Raw genomic sequence first — 20,816 nt, forward strand, 5'->3', positions numbered from 1 at the left:
ATATTTAAAGATTTTTCGCATAAGAATTTTGCAACAGATCGAATTTGGCGTAATCTAAAAAAGGTAGATTTGACCACATTGCTTATATGATCGTGGTATGATAATTTCGTGTCGAATGTAATACCTAGGATCTTAATATTTTGGTGAATCAGCAGAGGAGTATGATTAATAGAAATCGGGATAATTGGTTTACTACAGTCTTTCCAAGGAAAAAGCATAACCTTGGTTTTAAGAATATTTAAAGATAGCTTATTGACATCTAACCAATGGTGAATTTGATCCAATTTCTCATTTATTATTGTTATATCTTGTAAGCTGTCAGGGTCAATTGGGTGTAATAACTGAATATCGTCAGCGTAGGCGTAAACAGAAAATCCGATAGATTGACATAAGGTCAAAAGAGGAGCAAGAAAAATGTTAAATAATATTGGAGAGAGAATTGATCCTTGTGGTATTCCATACTGTGCTGAAAAACTATTGGAGGTGCTATTATTAAAAATGACATTTGATGAACGATTATGGAAATAAGATTTGAACCAGTTTAAAACTTGGTCAGTTATGCCAATGGACTGAAGTCTTTGAATCAAAAGAATATGGTCGATCGTATCGAAGGCAGATGATAAGTCTAATGAGATCAAAATAACGGAAGAATGGTGATCTAAGTGGTACAAAATTGTTGAAGTCAATCCTATCAGAGAATATTCAGTAGAGTGATTTTGTCTGAATCCTGTTTGATTTGGATGAAGTATGTTAGTTTTTTCTATGTATTCTAATATTTGATTGTATACAATTTTTTCCGTTATTTTTGCTAAATATGGAATATTGGCTATTGGTCTATAGTTAGATTTAATATCCGGGCCAATTTTTAAATCCTTAAGGACTGGTCGTATGATCGATTTTTTCCAGACTGTAGGAACAATGCCTTGTTGTAAGCTAATATTAATTAGTGTATGTATATAAGGCCCAAAAATAGGGAAATATTTTTTAATGACAGTAGGTGGAATAGATTCCATATAAGACCCTTTGAGGTTTACTGATTTAAAAATCAGCTCTAAATCTTTAAGACTAAGTGGATTGAAATGAGAACATTTTGAGGATAGTAATGATAACTTATCAAGTTCTAAAACAGAAGTAATGTGTTGACTAGTTTTGAAATGTTTCCGTATATTTTGAACTTTCTCAACAAAGCAATCAGCTAAATCTTGAGCTGTTGGAAGAGATTTAGATTCATGAGGTAGATTTTTGGATTGGTGATTGATGGATTTTAAAATGTTATATAGTGTAGATGTATTTTTAGATTGTATAATTTTTTTTGAATAATAAGATGATTTTGCTTTGATTATTCTTTCTTTGTAATATGTTGCTTGTTCTTTAAATTTTTCTAAGTTGTATGTATTTTTGTTTTTCCTCCATATTCTTTCCAAAGAACGAAGTTGTTTTTTTATCATGACTAACTCTGCATTAAACCATGGATTGGTTTTTTTTCTTAATGTGATATTTTTTATTTGGGTTGGGGCTAATTTGTCCATCAATGCTTGGGTAGTATTTTGCCAATTTAATACTAGATCATCTAATAAAGGTGAACTAAGATTTCCAAAATCGAGGTTAAAATTTGATGCTATTAATTCAGATGAGAGTTTACTTAAATCTTTAAATTTCTTGGTTTGAGAAATTTCTATTGTTTTGGTTAATGTAATTTGGAACGTAAAAGTTAATAAAAAGTGATCAGACCATGGAAGAGGTTGAGAGGAATGAAATAGGATTTGAAATTTATTAGCTATCGATGTAGAGGTAAAGATCATGTCTATCGTATGGCCCGCTACGTGTGTAGGAACTGACAGTAGAGGAAATAGGTCAAGAAGTCTTAGATGTGAGAGAATGTCTTTTGTATAGTTGTTGTTAGAATCTTCGAAATGAATGTTAAAATCTCCTAAAATCAATGGATTATTGGTTGAAGCTTCCTGTACTTTGGTACTCGGTCATTGCAAAGTAGGGAGACTATATTGAAGGATTGTAAAGAAACACTGGATGCAGGCAGGAATTCGGACTTTAGATTATGTTATTATATCTAATGGAAATCTGCTTGATTTTTTACAACTGCAAAAATCATTTGGAATTTTAAAATCTCAACAATACAGGTGATTGCAGTTGAAGCAGGCTATTCAGTGTGGGTTCCCTGAATAGAAAAATTTAAAAACTTATTTTAGCTTGCAGATCCTTTGCTACCAAACAGATCTAGTAGGACATCAGGCTGCCCAGTGGTACAAATTGATTTCTGAATTTTTAAACAAAAAAAAAACAAAATACAGTCTTAAGAGACATTTGGAGCTTCAAGATAAAACAGTATATTTCTGTGTCTCGGCCACGAATTTGGACTTGGAGATTGAAATGTACAACATCAGCATCTATGAGGCAAACATGGTTATTTTTGTTACATAGGATTTTTTGGACCCCGGTTCGATTAAATAAAATAGATAGTTCTAAGTCTAATAGATGCTGGCATTGTCATATTGATATAGGGACTTTGGATCATCTGTTATATTTTTGTCCGTTTATATTTATATTTTGGAAGTCAATTTGGGGACAAATAAATTTAGTTTTGGATTCAAATGTTCCACTATCATATGAGGCTATAATTTGTGGAACGATAATTACATGTGAAACCCACTCTAGATAAATATAAAAGTCGACTATTTATGATCATGACGGGCATAGCCATGCAATTGATCACGAGTAATTGGAAAAACCATGACATAATAAGCTACACTTTTTGGTGGGTGAATGTATGCACTACATATAAATATGAAAGAATAAACGCGGAATGTAGGGGATATAGTGGTGTATTTAATAAAGTTTGGAGCCCATTATCTAAATTTATGGAGGTATGATGATATTCTTTTATTCATTTCCTATACACATCCATGGGGGTAGGGGGGGAAGGGAAGGAAATAAATAAATACTAATGGTGATATTTAGGTAACTTTATGAATTATTTAAATCATATTATGTTAAAATGTGTTATTATTTAATATATGATATTTGGAAATCTTGAATAATATATAAGTTGCCTGTACAGATAATAGTGCATTGTATGTAATACTACTGTTCTTTATTTGTTTGGCACTATTTTTGGTTTTAAAATCAATAAAGATTAAGGAAAAAAAAATTAGTGTGCATTATTTATGAAATGACCCTTCTTAATCTTGTTAAAACTATCCCTTTTTAATAATTCCTAGCATCTTGTTTGCTTTTTTGGCTACCGCTGCACATTGAGTGGAAGGTTTCATCATATTGTCTACAATGACATCCAAATCTTTTTCTTGGGTGCTAACCCCCAGATGGACTCTAGCATCTGATAACTGTGATTAGGGTTCTTCCCAATGCGCATCACTTTGCATTTGTCCACATTAAATTTCATCTGCCACTTGGACGCTCAGTCTTCCAATTTCCTAAGGTCTGCCTGCAATTTTTCACAATCTGCATGCATTTTAACAACTTTGACCAGTTTAGTGTCATCTGCAAATGTAATCACCTCACGCGTCATCCCAATTTCTAGATCTCACAAAACCCTCACATTTTTCCAGGAAATTGGCTTCTCTTGCCTTTCTAGCCAGTCTGAGGAGGGGGGGGGCCCTGAAAGAATGTTGTGATGGAGGTTGACTTGGATGTCCTTTCAAAAATGCCCCTTCTCTTGTAAAATGCATTGTATAAAGGAGTATAATTGAAATCTGTTTTATTCTTAATTAGTGCACAATATTATATAAGTTTAAAGTTGCCCACAGTATATCAGTATGTATTTATTTATTTACTAGTCTTTAAGCCCGTTACATTAACGGGTGCTAGACTAGATGTATTTGTCTGTCTTTCTTTCTCTCTCTCTCCTTGGCTGCTTTCTGTCTGTCTGTCTGTCTTTCTTTCTGTCTCTCTCCTTGGCCGCTTTCTGTCTGTCTGTCTGTCTTTCTTTCTTTCTGTCTCTCTCCTCGGCTGTCCACCACCACCCCTTGCCTGCTCCCCCCTGTCCAGCAGCACCCCTTCACTGCTCCCCCTGTCCAGCAGCAGTCTTTCTCCCTTCCTTTTACCTCCCCACTGTCCAGCAGCACCTCTTCCCTGCTCCCCCGGTCTATCAATACCTGCTTCCAAACCGCGACTGCTTCTGTTCAGGTCCGGCCTCATGCTGAGGCCTGGACATTTGCGGAAGGACCACTTTTCCCTTACCTTCTCTCAGTCCTTGCGTCTGTGGTCCTCTTAGACTGAGTGAGGGCAGGAAGGGGGAGTCACCGGCATGTTCTCCGCTTCCTTGCATCCGTGGTCCTGTTAGACTGAGTGAGGGCAGGAAGGGGGGAGTCACCGGTGTGTTCTCCGCCTCCTTGCGTCAGTGGTCCTCTTAGACAGTGTTAGGGCGGATGGGGGGAGTGGAGTGAGGGCAGGAGGGGGAGTCGCCGCTGTGGTGGTCGCCATTTCAAACTCCATGTCTCTGCATGTGCAGTAGGAGCCAGAAAACCGCCACACACAAACGCCACAGGCTCATTGTACTGGCATGGAGCTACGGATCATGGACGCAGGGATCATGAAGTTTAAAGTGCACATGCGTGCTTAGGATTTTATTATAGTGGATTTGGTTATGTATCCATATAGATAACTTCTCAGTACCTGTCTGATTCTCTTCCTTTTTTAGATCCCATAAAGACTGCACAAGGGTCCCTTTCACTAAAAGCGTATAGGCTGACTCCAAAATTGATGGAAATTTGCAAAGAGAAAGATTTCTCTGCAGAAGGGTAAGTCTATAGATCATGAATCTTTCTGCTTAGTATTTGTTTGTAAGGAAATAGAGAAAATGGAATTACAAGAAAATTTAATATTTTAAAGGCTATGCGGCAGAGCGTTAGATAATTTCAACTGAGGACAAGTAGAAGGTGCGAGAGCTGGTATACATCTTGAGGAAGTAACAAGAGTACCTCTGTGTTAAGAGGCTACTTGGATGAATGCCTCTTAACTTATTGATGGAGGAAGTGGAGCACACAGACAAACTTTGATGATAATGCTTACCTGAAATCGCTGTGTGCTAGAGGAAGAATATTGCCTGGGGCATTGGAACGTTAATGGTCATGTGACTACCTGGCGTAAGGTATCTCCCTTTAAATTTGAAATCATAGTGGTGTTTGTGCCACAGGGGCACGCACCAAAGGAGTGTGCTCAAGGAGCAGGTTATGCTGCTTGGGCGAACTCCTTGGGGCAAGAGACGGGGTGGAAAGGGAAGGTCATGGACAATTTCAATGCCGCAGGTATATTTGATAAAGTTTGTTTTTGTTTGTTTATTTTGTGTAGGTGGGATTTTTGTTAGCGATCTAAATATGATGTCAGTAGTGCAAGAATGTTCAATACCAGTTTGGTGGCATGAAAGAAGGGTGGGAGATGGATTTAAAAGCCAAGGTAGAAGTAGGGAACATATCTTACCAATAAATTTGGGACAAGATATTGAGAAGAAATGTCATTTGAAAGATATAAATATGAAAAGTAATTACATATTAGTAAATTGTCAAGCAATAAAATCAAAATTAGAGGATTTGAATTTTTTGTTAAAGGAAATATGGCCAGATTTAGTATGTTTAACGGAGACATGGCTGGCTCCTGGACAGGAGAGTTATTTGATAGTATTCCATTTCCATTTCATGTATATGTGAAGTCTAGGATTTGCCTTAACTAAGTGGCCATGCGTCCAAATGTCAACGGATAGTAACTGAATAAATGACGGCAGATAAAGACCTGAACAATCCATCTAGTCTGCCCATTAGTTGTACACATTATAAATTCATGATTAAATTAACTTGTCTATTTTCTTTGATATTCCTGGGGCCATAGACCGTGAAGTCTACCTGGTACTGTCCTAGGTTCCAAATGCTGGAGTTGCCGTCCAAGCTCACTCCAGCCTATCCAACCATCCCATTATTTGCAGGATACCTACCATGAAATCTGGCCAATAACGTCCTCATGTTACAAGTTACTGGAGTTCCCATTAACATAATAACATAGTAGATGACAGCAGATAAAGACCCGAATGGTCCATCCAGTCTGCCCAACCTGGTTCAATTTAAATTTTTTAAATTTTTTTCTTAGCTATTTCTGGGCAAGAATCCAAAGCTCTACCCGGTACTGTGCTTGGGTTCCAACTGCCGAAATCTCAGTTAAAACCTACTCCAGCCCATCTACACCCTCCCAGCCACTGAAGCCCTCCCCAGCCCATCCCCCACCAAATGGCCAAACACAGACACAGACTGTGCAAGTCTGCCCAGTACTGGCCTTAGTTCAATATTTAATATTATTTTCTGATTCTAGATCCTCTGTGTTCATCCCATGCTTCTTTGAACTCAGTCATAGTTTTACTCTCCACCACCTTTCTCGGGAGCGCATTCCAGGCATCCACCACCCTCTCTGTAAAGTAGAACTTCCTAACATTGCCTTTGAATCTACCACCTCTCAACCTCTAATTATGTCCTCTGGTTTAACCATTTCCTTTCTCTGGAAAAGATTTTGTTCTACGTTAATACCCTTCAAGTAATTGAACGTCTGAATCATATCTCCCCTGTCTCTCCTTTCCTCTAGGGTATACATATTCAGGGCTTCCAGTCTCTCCTCATACGTATTCTGGCGCAAACCTCCTATCATTTTTGTCACCCTCCTCTGGACCGCTTCAAGTCTTCTTATGTCCTTCGCCAGATACGGTCTCCAAAACTGAACACAATACTCCAAGTGGGGCCTTACCAATGACCTGTACAGGGGCATCAACACCTTCTTCCTTCTACTGGCTACGCCTCTCTTTATACAGCCCAGCATCCTTCTGGCAGCAGCCACTGCCTTGTCACACTGTTTTTTCGCCTTTAGATCTTCGGACACTATCACCCCAAGGTCCCTCTCCCCATCCGTGCATATCAGCTTCTCACCTCCGAGCATATACGGTTCCTTCTGATTATTAATCCCCAAATGCATTACTCTACATTTCTTTGCATTGAATTTTAGTTGCCAGGCATTAGACCATTCCTCTAACTTTTGCAGATCCTTTTTCATATTTTCCACTCCCTCTTCGGTGTCTACTCTGTTACAAATTTTGGTATCATCTGCAAAAAGGCACACTTTTCCTTCTAACCCTTCAGCAATGTCACTCACAAACATATTGAACATGATTGACTCCAGCACCTAACCCTGAGGGACTCCACTATTCACCTTTCCTTCCTCCGAGCGACTTCCATTAACCACCACCCTCTGGTGTCTGTCCGACAGCCAGTTTCTAACCCAATTCACCACTTTGGGTCCTAACTTCAGCCCTTCAAGTTTGCTCAACAGCCTCCTATGAGGAACTGTATCAAAGGCTTTGCTGAAATCTAAGTAAATTACATCTAGCATATGTCCTCGATCCAGCTCTCTGGTCACCCAATCAAAAAATTCAATCAGGTTCGTTTGGCACGATTTACCTTTTGTAAAGCCATTGATGCCCTTCCCTTCCCATCCTATACCGAATCACCATATATGGAACACAGACCGTGCAAGTCTGCCCAGTACTGGCCTCAGTTCTTTCATGTATACCATTCATTTTCTAATTAGAGATCCTCTGTGTTTATCCCATGCCATTATGAATTCAGTCACCATTTTCCTCTCCTCCACTTCCCTTGAGAGGGCATTCCAGGCATCCACCACCCTCTCCACGAAAAAAATTCTTAACATTACTCCTAAGTTTTCCTACCTGCAACCTCAATTTATGCCCTCTAGTTTTACCATTTTCCCTTGATTTGGTTGTACAGTATATTAATACCTTTCAAGTTAAACATCTGTATTATATCTCCCCTGACTCTTCTCTCCTCCAAAGTATACATATTTTGGTCTTCCAGTCTCTTCTCATACTTCTTTTGGCTCAAACCCTCTTACCATTTTTGTTGCCTTCCTCTGGATTGCTTCAAGCCAAGAAAAGCACCCCCAAAGCACATTATTTCCTCTGGTTCTAGGATAGATTTCCATTTAAAGATTTTTTGTTATTACAAAGAGAAGATAGTCCTCAAATATTTATAACTTTATTTATTGCACCCCAAAAATGAAAAATCCTAAATGGGATAATTTATTGCAAACTATTTGGGAGTTGCCTTTAGTAAAACCTAATACCCTCTTTTTAAAAGACTTTAATGTCCATATGAATTAGATATGATACAGTGGATTCATAGTTCCACAGTTTTTAGTTTTTGTTTTCATCAGAGGATTGTTTTCACTGTGGATCATTGGGTCTCCCCATTTTTCTTTACAGTGGATTCATAGATCAAGTCATGAACATGGGCATTGTTTACATTTAATTTTTTCAGGACTATATGCACCTTTTATAATTGAAAATCTTTTTGATAGGAGGATATCTTGTTGGTGTTTGGGTTATGGTATTTAGAAAATATAGTGATTGATGCAAGAAGATGAGGTATGGATGCAACACAGTAGACGTTAAGAATATTCCGCCATTGGTTTTAGCTTTTTCAGATAACTTTGCAGATCTCTCTTTAGAGGAACAGGCAGAGTTGTGGAATACAACATTGGAGGGAGAAATGAAAAAGTTTGTACTTTGGAAAACAATTTGGAAGGAAGTTAAGAGAAAATAATAAGTGGTATCATTCTGGAGTGTATTTATTGAAAAAACAAGTACATAGAGCAGAACGTTTGTAGAGGAAAGAGGCCAAAATAGAAGCAAAAGCTAGGTGTAGGATGATTCGTACGTACTGTAGACAGAAAATAAAGAAGGCTAAATTTCTCTCTTCTGAAGTGTGGCCCAAGCCAAGTCCTGAAAAATGCCCACTCTTCCCTTCCAGCGCCATTCCGAGGACCCTCGCGCCTTGGCACCATAATCTCCAAAACAAGCTATTATGTCCCTCAGATTCGCCCCTCTCGGAGTTCCCATGCTGCGATGCGCTCTCTGAATATGCATCCAACCTTTCTCTGCCACATCAGTTAGTCCCAATAACGAACCTCAAAGATCCCGCACCACAGGCACACAATCCCGATACTCCTCCGTTTCTGGGATCCCCTTAAAACTAATATTGCACCTCCGGGATCTATTTTCCAGATCTTCAACATGTGCTTGTAATTCCTTGAGTAAAGAATCGTGGGAGTTCACAGACAATTTTTGTTATGCCATCTCCACAGCCAGCTTTGCCACATGATCCTCGGAGGCCGCCACTCGGGTGCTCAACTCCCGCACCTCTGCCTTAATCTCCGCCAGTGCCGATTTAACATCTTGGCGAACCCCCAACATCTCCTGATGAAGCTCCTGAAACCACGGGGGCGCTGTCGATATGGAAGCCAAAGCACTATTGCACACTACAACCGCTTGTCCTTCTTCTTCCATCCCCGACAACGCAGGTGTCGGCGGTTTATTTTTATCAGCCGGACTAGGCCCAGGCGCCGAATCAACTTTATCCCCTGTCTCCGTTGGGAAGCGGAATTTCTCCAGCTTTTTCCACATTGCCATCCTCCGAAATCAGTATCGCACCCAAACTGCTCGCTCCCGACTCACAGAGGCCATGAGAGCTCCAAAAACTAATCTAATCTAATCTAAACCTTAAGTTTATATACCGCATCATCTCCATGAGTATGGAGCTCGACACGGTTTACAAGAACTTAAAAATAGTGGGTAGAGAAGAAGAAAAAGGGTTACATGAACTTATGTGTAGAAGGGGGGAGAGAAAGGGGGGAAGGATAGAGTTACAATTTGCTGAAAAGCCAATTTATTGAGCAGCTACATGCAGCGCTCAAATTATGTAGCCATATCGGGTCGTGACGTCACTTCCTCAAGGCTAAATTTCTTATTTGGATTGAATTAAGCAAGATAGGTGTCCAGCAAGATAGCTATTTACTTTAGTGCAGGCCTGCACAACTTCAGCCCTCACCAGGCCAGGTTTTCAGGATTTCCCAAATGAATATGCTTGAGATCAATATGCATACAATGGAAGCAGTGCAGGCAAATAGATCTCATGCAAATTCTCTGGGGAAATCCCAAAAACCCGACTGGATTCGGCCCTCGAGGACCGGAGTTGTGCAGGCCTGCTTTAGTGGTTTCTTTGACAAGCAGTGTTTACAGATTACCTGCTTTGAGACCGGATAAAGATATTTTAGCTATTTTTGTGATTAGAATATATCCTGCAAACTCTTTCCTCATCTACACAAGCCTCAAACACTTTAAAATCACGTGTTCGAGGCTTGTGCAGTTAAGGCAATACTTACAGGAATGGGACCAGGACAGCGACAAAACTTGCGTGGCCGGGGACAATGACTGCAGCCTTGATAGTAGATGCAGTTAATGTTGAGCATAATAAGCCAAGTCAAACAAGAAAGAACTAGGAGTAAATATCTCAAATGACATCAAGGTTAATAGTGTAAAGCTGCTTGGAAAGATGACAGTCGGTTTGCCTTAAATACTGCGTTCAGTTTTGGAAGTCATACTCTCGGAAAGGAAGTTGAGAAGATGAAAACGGTGCAGAAATGGGTACTAAGAATTCAGTTTAATTTTTAGCAGAATTTAAACACATGTGGATCAGATATAGAGGGAGGTAGTAGGAACAGGCCTGAGAGACTGGATGAAAGACTTGGGTGTCAGAATTGGTGTTTGAAGTATGGTAATTTAGGGCTCCTTTTCCAAAGGTGCGCTAGCGTTTTTAGTGCACACACCGGATTAGCGCGCGCTAGCTGAAAAATTACCGCCTGCTCAAGAGGAGGCCCTAACGCACCTTTGTAAAACTCAACTTGCCAAAGTGATAAAGAAGCAGACAGGACACCCTGAGCAACTGGTTTTTATGTCTGATTCCTTTGAAGTAGTCATCTTTTTTTGTGCTCACTGATGCTTGCTCTACTGTATCTTAACTGGCATCCTCTCATTGCATGCAGCGTTGCTGTACAAGAACCCAAGCCAAACCTAAGATTACATTGGGGAAAAAGTATGGATACTGAAAACACTGTGGTTTCAGTGACTCTGTGATATGTTAAAATTGAAATAGTTATTTTTGTGATGTTAAATTGACCTGGTCTGTTCTCTAACCACCAGTGAGTGAATTTCTTTTTCTGTTAGGTGGATTCATATTAAGTTTGTCATTTCTTTTTTCATATGTTGAAGTTTATCGTTTCTCATAGAGACTGCTGTGGTTTTCCAGGAGCAGCTAGAAATTCAGGTGGCTAAGCATAGAACATTTAATGTTCATGCTTCAGAAAATCTCTCGTCAAAGAAACCATTATTTTAGAAAAGCTAGAATGGAACTCTGGCCATTAATTCTTAGTCCTGATTTTGATACATTTATTTTGTTAAATATGCTTAAATTTGACAGTAACTGCACGGTCAGAGTGCAACAAATCCCAGATGCATTGGGGATTTCATACTTCCAAATATATTTCAGTTGCTCAGTGATAACATAAGCAAACTACAGTCGGCAAGGTGAGTGGAGCAAGTGGCAAGACGGAGTCTGGGAGATATACTAAGCCTGTGAGTGGCCAGGGGCAGGAGAATGAGGGATATGAGAAACCAAGAAAGGAACTACATGGGGCGGTGTATGAGAGAGAGACTGGGTTGAAAGCAAGGCTGTGAGGATCCAAGAGATAATTGCTTCTTTGCTTCATTTATCAAGTGGATGCCATCACACTGCAGTGGCACCTTAAGGGTCTGATTTACCAAACTTCTATTTCCCCATAAACAAAGACTGGAGAAAGATCCTTAGTAAGCGGCTACATATCTTGGAGAGGGGGACAGAAGAACTGAGAAGGTCTCAGCCACTGGCTTCTATGTTTTTGGGCTATTCATAGGGTGTGAAAAAATTTCTCAAAGCCTATACATAAGTACCAAAATTATTGCACAGCATGAACTGTTAGATGTATTCCTGGCATTTTGCTGTATAATTAGCTTGGAGAAGATTTTGGTAACAATTTTGGTGCCAGATACAGTTCAGGCTACCTCTGGAGGTACAGCTATCATGTTGTCTGCTGAATTAATTGTTAACTTTGTGATTACTACCTCTGTGTTAATTGGTAGCTGCGGTCTTTGCTCATTCCATGTCCTCTTACATGATAACTCTTTAACAGGGGAAATACTCTGTTATGTGATAGTACTCTGTTAATTGTTAACATGCAGCAATTCTTATGTTAAACAGCCAACACATTTTAGGAAATAGGCCCCCAAATAAATGTCTCACTTATTAATTAAATGTGTGTCTCGTGCAAATTCTACTGTCTACTGTTCAAAACTATAAACGGAGACAGCCCAACCTACCTGAACAACCGCCTCATCCAAACTACCTCAACCAGGCATAGGAAACTCACACCCCATTCACAAACCCTCCAATCGAAAAAGTTAAATGGAAAAAAACTATATGACGGCCTCCTAGCCACTCAAGCAGCAAAACTAGACAATCAAATCTCCAATCTACTGATGATAACCCCAGACTATAAGACGTTCAGAAAAGAAATAAAGACTATACTCTTCAAGAAATCCCTGAAAAAGTCGTAACACCAAGAGTACCTTCCTTCCTCCCATCTTCTCCCTGACCCCCCGAATTAATCTGATCTACTCTTTACCCTCTCTGGAAATGACCAGAGATCCTCTTTTGTAACCCACCTTCTATAACTCTTTTTTGTAATTTGCTTTGAACTGCAAGGTAATGGCAGAATACAAATCTCTAATGTAATGTAATTATTTAAATGTGTGTCTCATTTTTTATATATAAATTTCATACTTGGCACTCTACTTTTGAAACAACTGTTTCTAGGAGAAAATACAGTGATGTGAAAAAGTTTTTGTGCTCTCCTGATGTCCTAGTTATTGCATATACCTATGCCACCTTGAATGATTTCTGACTTTTAAATTAAAATATAATATTAAACTAAGGAAACCTGAGTAAATACATAATACAGTTTATTCAAGGCTCAATATTCATATGAAAAAGTAAATGCCCCCTTAACTTGTTGCATCACCTTTAGCAGCAATAATCAAATACTTCCTATAATTTAAGTATCAGTCTTTCACATAACTGTTCTGCTTTGCAGAACTGCTTTAATTCAGACGCATTAATAGGTTTTTATGCATGAAATGTCAATTTCAGGTTCTGCCACAACATTTCTATTAAGTTCAAGGCAGGACTTTGAATAGTTCAATCCAAAACTTTAATTTTGTTCCTCCTCAGCCATTTAGATGCAGACTTGCTTTTGTGTTTTGGATCGTTGTCTTTTTGCATAACCCAATTACACTTCAGCTTCAGCTCATAGATAAATAACCAGACATTCTTCTTAAGAATTTTCTGGTACTGTGCAGAATTTATTGCTTCAATAATGGCAAGTTTAACAGTTCCTGAGGCAGCAAAGCATCCCTACCTCAACACACTACTGCCATCATGTTTGACTGTTGGTAAGATGATCTTACTGTGGAATACAGTATTTGTTTTAAGACAGACATGATGTGGATCTATTTTGTCCAAAGAGTTCCACTTTTAACTTATCTGTCCATAGTCTTATTATCCCAAAAGGCTTAGGGGTAATCTAGGTGTTCTTTTGCAAATGTGAGACAAAGACTGATGTTACTGTTGAATAGCAGCAATTTCTGCCTTGGTACTCTCCCATTTCTACCCAATCTCTTTCTTATTTTGGAGTCATGAACACTGACCTTGGCTGAGACCTTGCAATTCTTTGGATGGTTTTTACTTCTTGGATGAGTTCTTATACTTCACCCAGAAGTCTTAAAACTTATCTTTTCCAACAGTTTTTGTAATTTGGGTCAATTTTTTTTTATTTTCCTTATTTTCATTTATGTACATAAGAACTTAATTGCCATACTGGGACATCAAGCCCAGTATCCTGTTTCCAGTAGTGGCCAACCCAGGTCCCAAGTACCTAGCTAGATCCCAAGTAGTAAAACAGATTTTATGCTGCCTATCCTAGGAACAAGCAGTGGATTTCCCCATGCCATCTCAATAAAGGCTTGTGGACTTCTCTTTTAGGAAATTAACCAAACCTTTTTTAAACCTTGCCCGTACTAACTGATTTCACCACATTCTCCAGCAATGAATTCCAGAGTTTAGTTACATGTTGTGTGAAGAAATATATTCCAGTTTGTTTTAAATCAGTTACTTAGTAGCTTCTGCGCGTGCCCCCTAGTCCTAGTATTTTTGGAAAGAGTAAGCAAGCAATTTATATCTTTCCTTTCCACAGTATTTTATAGATCTCTTATCATATCAATCCCAAGCCATCTCTTTTCCGAGCTGAAGAGCCCTAGCCGCTATAAACTTTCCTCATAGGGAAGTCGTCCCATCCCGTTTATCACTTTTTTCACTCTTCTGTACCTTTTCTAATTCCACTGTATCGGTTTTTTTTGAGATACCGTGACCAGAATTGCACACAATATTCAAGGTGTGGCCATATCATAGAGTAATACAAGGGCATTATTACATTTTCATCTTTGTTTTCCATTCCTTTCCTGATAATTCCTAACATTCTGTTTGCTTTCTTAGTCGCCACCGTACATTGAGCTGAGGGTTCCAACGTATTTTCAACGATGGCACCTAGATTCTTTTCCTGGGCAGTGACTTCTAACATGGAACTCTGCATCATGTAGCTAGAGTTCGGGTTCCTCTTTCCCACATCACTTTGCAATTGCTTATATTAAACATCTTCTGCCATTTTGATGCCCAGTCGCACAAGGTCCTCTTGCAGTTTTTCACCGTCCTCTTGTGATTAAACAGCTTTGAACAGCTATGTGACATCAGCAAATTTTATTATCTCTCTAGTTATTCCCATCTCTAGATCATTGGTAAATATGTTAAGAAAGCAGCGGTCCCAGCACAGACCTCTAGGGAACCCCACTGTTTATCAACTATATTCCAAAATGCTGTGTGCATGTCACATTAATCGGAAGCTAAGTTCAAATAACAATATAGAAGTTAAATAGAGCTATTAGTAATAATAATATAATAATAATAATACATTTATTCTTTTATACCACCATTACCCAAGAGTTCTACACCATGAGAAACTGAGCAATCAGCGAAGTACATACATATCATAGGATAAAACCAGAATTAAAGGTTAAAAAAATAATTACAATCTTAAAAAGACCTAATTAAGTGATAAATTTGTCAAACAAAGCAGACTTTACTAATTTTCGAAAAGAACAGTACGATATGGCTTGATGAAAACATTCACCAAGCCAACATTGTAGTTTGCCTGCCTGAAACGCTAAGGTCCTTTCAAAAAAGGTCTTATATCTGACACCATTTGGCTTGGGATAGGTAAATAAGCTGGAACTTCTTGTAATCCTTGATGGTCTATAAAATTCAAAGTGAGGGAACAAATAAATTGGAGACTCTCTCCTGAAATCAGCTTAAAACAAATACAAGAAAACTTAAACAGTATTCTTGCTTCCAACGCTAGCCAATGCAATAATCGATAGTATCAATCGAACCGCAGTATTCTGAATTATTCTCAGTCTTCTTAAAATCTTTTGAGAAGATCCCAGATAAATGATGTTACAATAATCCAGAATGGGTAGGATCAATGATTGTACCAATAGTCTAAAAGACACTGGATCAAAATATTTTTTAATGGTCCGTAATTTCCACAATTTGTAGAAACATTTTTGTACCACCAAATTTGTATGATTGATCCAAGTCAGTTGACAGTCAAGCATTATACCCAGAATTTTTATAGAATTGGTTATTGGATAGACATGTCCATTAAGACAAAGCAATGTTTCTTTTATTTTATCATTGGGACTGGCTTTTCTGTATTGAGTTTCAGCCTGAAGCTAATAGTCCATTGCTCTATCTGAGATAATATGGATGATATCTGATTTATGACTTCCACAGTAAACTTGTTTAAAGGAAAACAGAATAGGGATGTCATCAGCATATATGTAACATTTCAAATTTAAACTATGCAATAGATATCCAAGCGGGGAAATATAGATGTTAAACAGTGTGTGTGACAACGGGGAGCCCTGGGGGTACGCCACAAGGTTTGTTCCAAGGGTGAGAATAGTTTCCATCACTGATCACTTGATAGAATCGTGTTTTCAAGAATCCTTGGAACCATTTCCAGACCTTGCCCAAGATCCCCATTGTGTCTAAACATCCCAACAAGATATCATGATCTACTAGATCAAAGGCACTGCTAAGAGAAAAAGTCTCAGAACCCCATTATAGAGGAAACCCTTCTTCTAACTAGAAAGGGTAAATCACTTCACCCTCACTGGACCCCATCTGTCCCTCCAACTGTCTCCCTATCTCCCTCCTCCCCTTCTTATCCAAGTTACTTGTATGTGCTGCTCACCACCATTGCCTGGACTTCCTCTCATCCCATGCTATTCTGGATCTGCTTCAGTCAGGCTTTCTCCCACTACATTTCATGGAAACTACCCTTACTAAAGTTTCCAATGACCTGTTCTTGGCCAGAACCAAAGGCTTCTACTCTGTCCTCATCCTTCTCGATCTGTCTGCTACATTTGATACTGTTGATCACCGCCTACTCCTTGATAAGCTGTCCTTTCTGGGATTCCAGGGTTCTGCCTTATCCTGGTTTTCTTCCTATCTCTCCCATCGCACCTTCAGTGTATGCAATTGTGGTTCCTTCTCCACAGCCTTCCCACTATCGATTGGTATACCTCAAGGCTCTGTCCTAGGACCACTCCTTTTCTCAATCTATACTTGCTCACTTGGAGTGCTGATCTCCTCCTAAGGCTTCTAGTATCACCTCTATACTGGCGACTCCCAGATCTACCTCTACGCCAAATATCTCTACTGAAACCCACACCAGAGTTTCAGCCTGCCTGTCTGACATTGCCACCTGGTTGTCTCACTGCCATATGGCTAAAATAGAATTTTGTTTTTACAATCATCCTCACCTCTCCTATTTTTAAAATAGAGTTGGCCAAAAACTAACCAAAATATGCCAAAACTAATAATATCAAACAAAACAAATATTTGGCAAAACTTCAAGTCCCCTCTTACAACAAACATGGCAATGATACCAAAAAATTAGTAAAGGGACAAATCGATATGGGCCAAAAAGCAAAAGAATAAATAATTAATAAATACTTTTCAAGCCCCAGGCAGGAAACTTATAGGTGACCAGCACCAGGTTAATAACCTAAATAAGGCCTGCCCCGTACATCATCTAGTCCAATGCAAATTTACAATCAAAAATTGCCAATGAGGGATAGGGGGCTGAGCTTAACTAAGATGGTGGGGGGTAGCTGGAGCTGAGATGCCACGGACTTGCTGGGGAGAAACCTTTCTTACCATTTTCATGGTGAAATGGAAACCTAAACTCCAGGTTTTTCCAGAGGCATCTTTGGTGGCAGCGGTCCAGCGAGGTGCTCGAACAAGTGAACCGGAGTTAAATTCCTCGGCTGCAAGAAGCACGCAAGCTGACGCGTCGGCATTCTCTCTTGAGGATACATCTCTATCTCTGGAGGAGCGGAGTCCTCTGAGTCGCCCTGGGGCATTGGAAGAGAAGTCGGAGGAGGAAACGCCCCTGAGTGTTCTCTTTCCCGACCAGCTGAATGCGGTGGCCGACTCTTCAGGGGGAGTAGAGAAGCCAAAACAGCCATCGGAGCACTCGGAGGAACTGAAACAGCGAATCCCCAAAGATTTCCTTAAACTCCTGTTGAGGTTACAGGTACTTTATCTTCATCAGAGGGTCTTGGATTAGGGCTTGTACCCATGCAAAGACCCAAGGTCTTTAATATGAAAACACTCTGGGAAGCAATATCCAATTCGCAACTCTCTTTGGGGACTCAAAAGCAGAAACTTACAGCACGTTACACTACGCTTGTTTCAGAAAATTTGGATTTCAAAAATAGACTATCTTGCCTGGAAAACAAAGTTGATGGACATGAAACCAGAGTAAAAACTGTGGAATCCCAGGCCTTAACTTGGGTTAGGGATAGTGGGAACATGACCAGGAGATGTAATCTTCAGATTACAAATTTTCCAAAATTACCACTTACACCAGCGCATGATACATTTAAGAAATATTTGCGTGAAGTTTTGAAAGTTCCTGAGTCCTCTTATCCGCGTCTCTCAAAAATTTATTATTTGCCAAGTAGAGTTCAGGCTCAGAATCCAAACCAGCAGAATTCATCTGCTGATAGTTTGGATCTAACAAATTTCCCGGAGAGATCAGATAATGAGGCACCGGCAACTGCTACACTGCTTGTACAATTTGCCATTGATTCAGACAGGGAATGGATGCTTAAGCTGTTTTTTAAATACAAAGATATTCCATTTATGTAAAAAATAGTGAGAATGTATCCAGATGTGTCACGATCTATCCAAAAGAGAAGAAAACAGTTTCTAATTTTGAGACCCCAGGCCTTGCAGTTAGGTGCGATGTTCATTCTAAGATACCCTGTAAATGTGTGATGGTCTATCAAGGGAATCGATATGTGGTTTTTTTAACCGCAACAGTTGTCAAAGTTCATTTCTGCCAAAGAGCAAAGTGTAGTAACTTCGTGAGATCTCCTACTCCAGTATCAGCTCAGTGAAGTAAAGTTTTAGAGCCCAGCCGGCCACTTATTTATTTTCCTTTGTATATATTAACAAGTGAAATTTTCAGTTAAATTCACAGCTGTGGCCCCTCGTATTAAGGACTAATTATACAAACCGGTATATATGATTCCTGGGCTTATTTCTGAATCTTTAAATTTATGAAAGGATGTTTCCTGTTATATTTGTTTATCTTGTGTACTTGATGTAGTTTTTTCAAAGATGTCAAAACTGATATTGTATTATTTCTTTGTTTTTGACTAAACGTCTTGTCAAAAAGGATAAAATATCAATAAAGAATTAAAATTAAAAAAAAATAAAAAAATTGCCAGTGAAACAAATGTTCAGTGTGAGTGTTGAGAGGAGAAAAGAAGGAAAAAAGACCTTTCAAAAACCCAACCCCCTAGAACTTAATAAAATTCAAAAGTTCAGGATATTCAAACTTACAAAATAAGCAGTGTCCAAATAATAATCAAAAAAACTTATCTGTGTTTCCAAAGTAAACAAAAGTGTCCAAATAAAGTTAATCAGAAAAAACTTATCTGGATTGTAGAGGGTTCCTGCCATGGCTTCACAGAGCTCCTTTACAAAAAGTTCCTCTGGAGCTGAGACATTGGAATTAAGTCCCACCAGAATCTTTTGAAACAAGCGAGAAAAAATGAAACACCTGCATCAAACTCCTGCCCTGGTCCAAAATTAGACTGGGTACAGAATCCTATTAGGTTCTTTTTTTTTATCTTTATTGATTTTCCATATATCAACAGTGCAATACAAAGTTTATAAACATATAATAAATCAAGAAAAGCAAATTCATCTTACAGATATACATGAGCACTTAAACCCGCCCACCCATCCATCCAATAACTAGTCAACAAAAACATAAATACATAGATTCTTTCAATAACCTTTTCCTATTTGAAGTAGTAATGTAATCCCACCCTCCTCCCTATTAGGTTCTTAGCTTGCTAATCTTCTTTCTGTTATAGGACATAGGATTCTGTACAGTCCCACCCTGTGTAGACCTTTGATTCACCTGATTTCTGCCTCGTACATTGCCGATGGCCATCCTGGGACCTCTTCTCCTGTTTCTAAGATTTAACCGAGACAACACTATAGGAACATATGAGGGCTTCCATTCACTTTCTCCTTTGGGGTGTTTGTTATGGCTCCTACTAGTTGCATTTAGGTTGGTTCCTAGCTACTCATGTGCTTAATTTGTTATTCAGTGTTGATTGCTAATTGTTGTTCATTGTTCTTTTCTCATAAGTTACAGAGCAGACCAGAATATGGTTTGTGGACAGGGACGTTCCCTGTGCCCCTCCTCTTTTCTTCTGTTTCAGTGGAGTTTGATTGCTTTGGTACTAACTGAAGAAGGAGCTGTTCTCTACTGCAGAAGGGGAGGAGTTCAGAGTTTTGAATGACACCCTTCTTCAGATTCATGACTAATGGGAAGCAACAGCTATGACACAGAATCCTAAGTCTTATAACAGAAAGAAGATTAGCAAGGTAGGAACCTAATCTTCTGTTTGTACACTGAGCAGAGAGTTTCAACACATCATGAACAATGACACCTAGATCATTTTCCTGGGTGGTGACTCATCATGTAGCTATTCTTTGGGTTCTTCTTTCCCACATGCATCACTGCACTTGCTCACATTTGGCTGCCCAGTCTCCTAGTTCACTTTCTCATATATTTCTTTTCATTTAAAATCAGAAACCATTCAGTGTGACATATATGCAAAACCAGGGGAAGTCAGGGGAGGGGAGATGTGCAAAAACATTATCACATCACTGTTTATGCAAGAGCAATTCTCTCATTCTGCCCATAAATCAAAAATAATCTGATGAACATTTGCTGTACCCAGTCAGCTTCTTGTCATTGCAAGACTAACAAGCTTGTGAAAGGAAATCACATTGTTAGACTGTCTACATAACAATGAATTTTAAAATATATATATTTCTTCTCTTCACAGATTAAAAAAAGCAAGCATTGCTTTTGAGCACATGTTTGAAGAAGTGCCAATTGTGATTAAGAATTCTCACCTAATCAATGTCTTGATATGGGAGTTGGATAAGAAGTCAACAGTGGCAGAGAAACATGAACTGCTCAGCCTGTCTAGTAGGTAAGTGGTCTTCCTTTTAACACTTCCTTTAAACATTTTTCTATCCCAGTTGCAACATATAAATAAATTTGGATTTGATTAATTATCTTTCCAAATTAATGTGACCGGCTTCAGCACCTAAGTATACACTGAGCTATTCAGCACCAGTGCTTTCAAA

General features: G+C 39.0%; 1 protein-coding gene across 1 annotated transcript in view; it reads left to right on the forward strand.

Annotated features, from left to right (window-relative positions):
• Window positions 1–20,816, forward strand: part of EIF3H (eukaryotic translation initiation factor 3 subunit H) — a 217,611-nt gene that overhangs the window by 167,146 nt on the left and 29,649 nt on the right. Inside the window, exons 4-5 of the mRNA XM_033934865.1 lie at window positions 4,676–4,775; window positions 20,510–20,659. Coding sequence (XP_033790756.1) covers window positions 4,676–4,775; window positions 20,510–20,659 — 250 coding nt within the window. The remainder of the gene's footprint in view (window positions 1–4,675; window positions 4,776–20,509; window positions 20,660–20,816) is intronic.

Source organism: Geotrypetes seraphini, chromosome 2 (genome assembly GCF_902459505.1).
Source record: "Geotrypetes seraphini chromosome 2, aGeoSer1.1, whole genome shotgun sequence".
Lineage (NCBI taxonomy): Eukaryota > Metazoa > Chordata > Amphibia > Gymnophiona > Dermophiidae > Geotrypetes > Geotrypetes seraphini.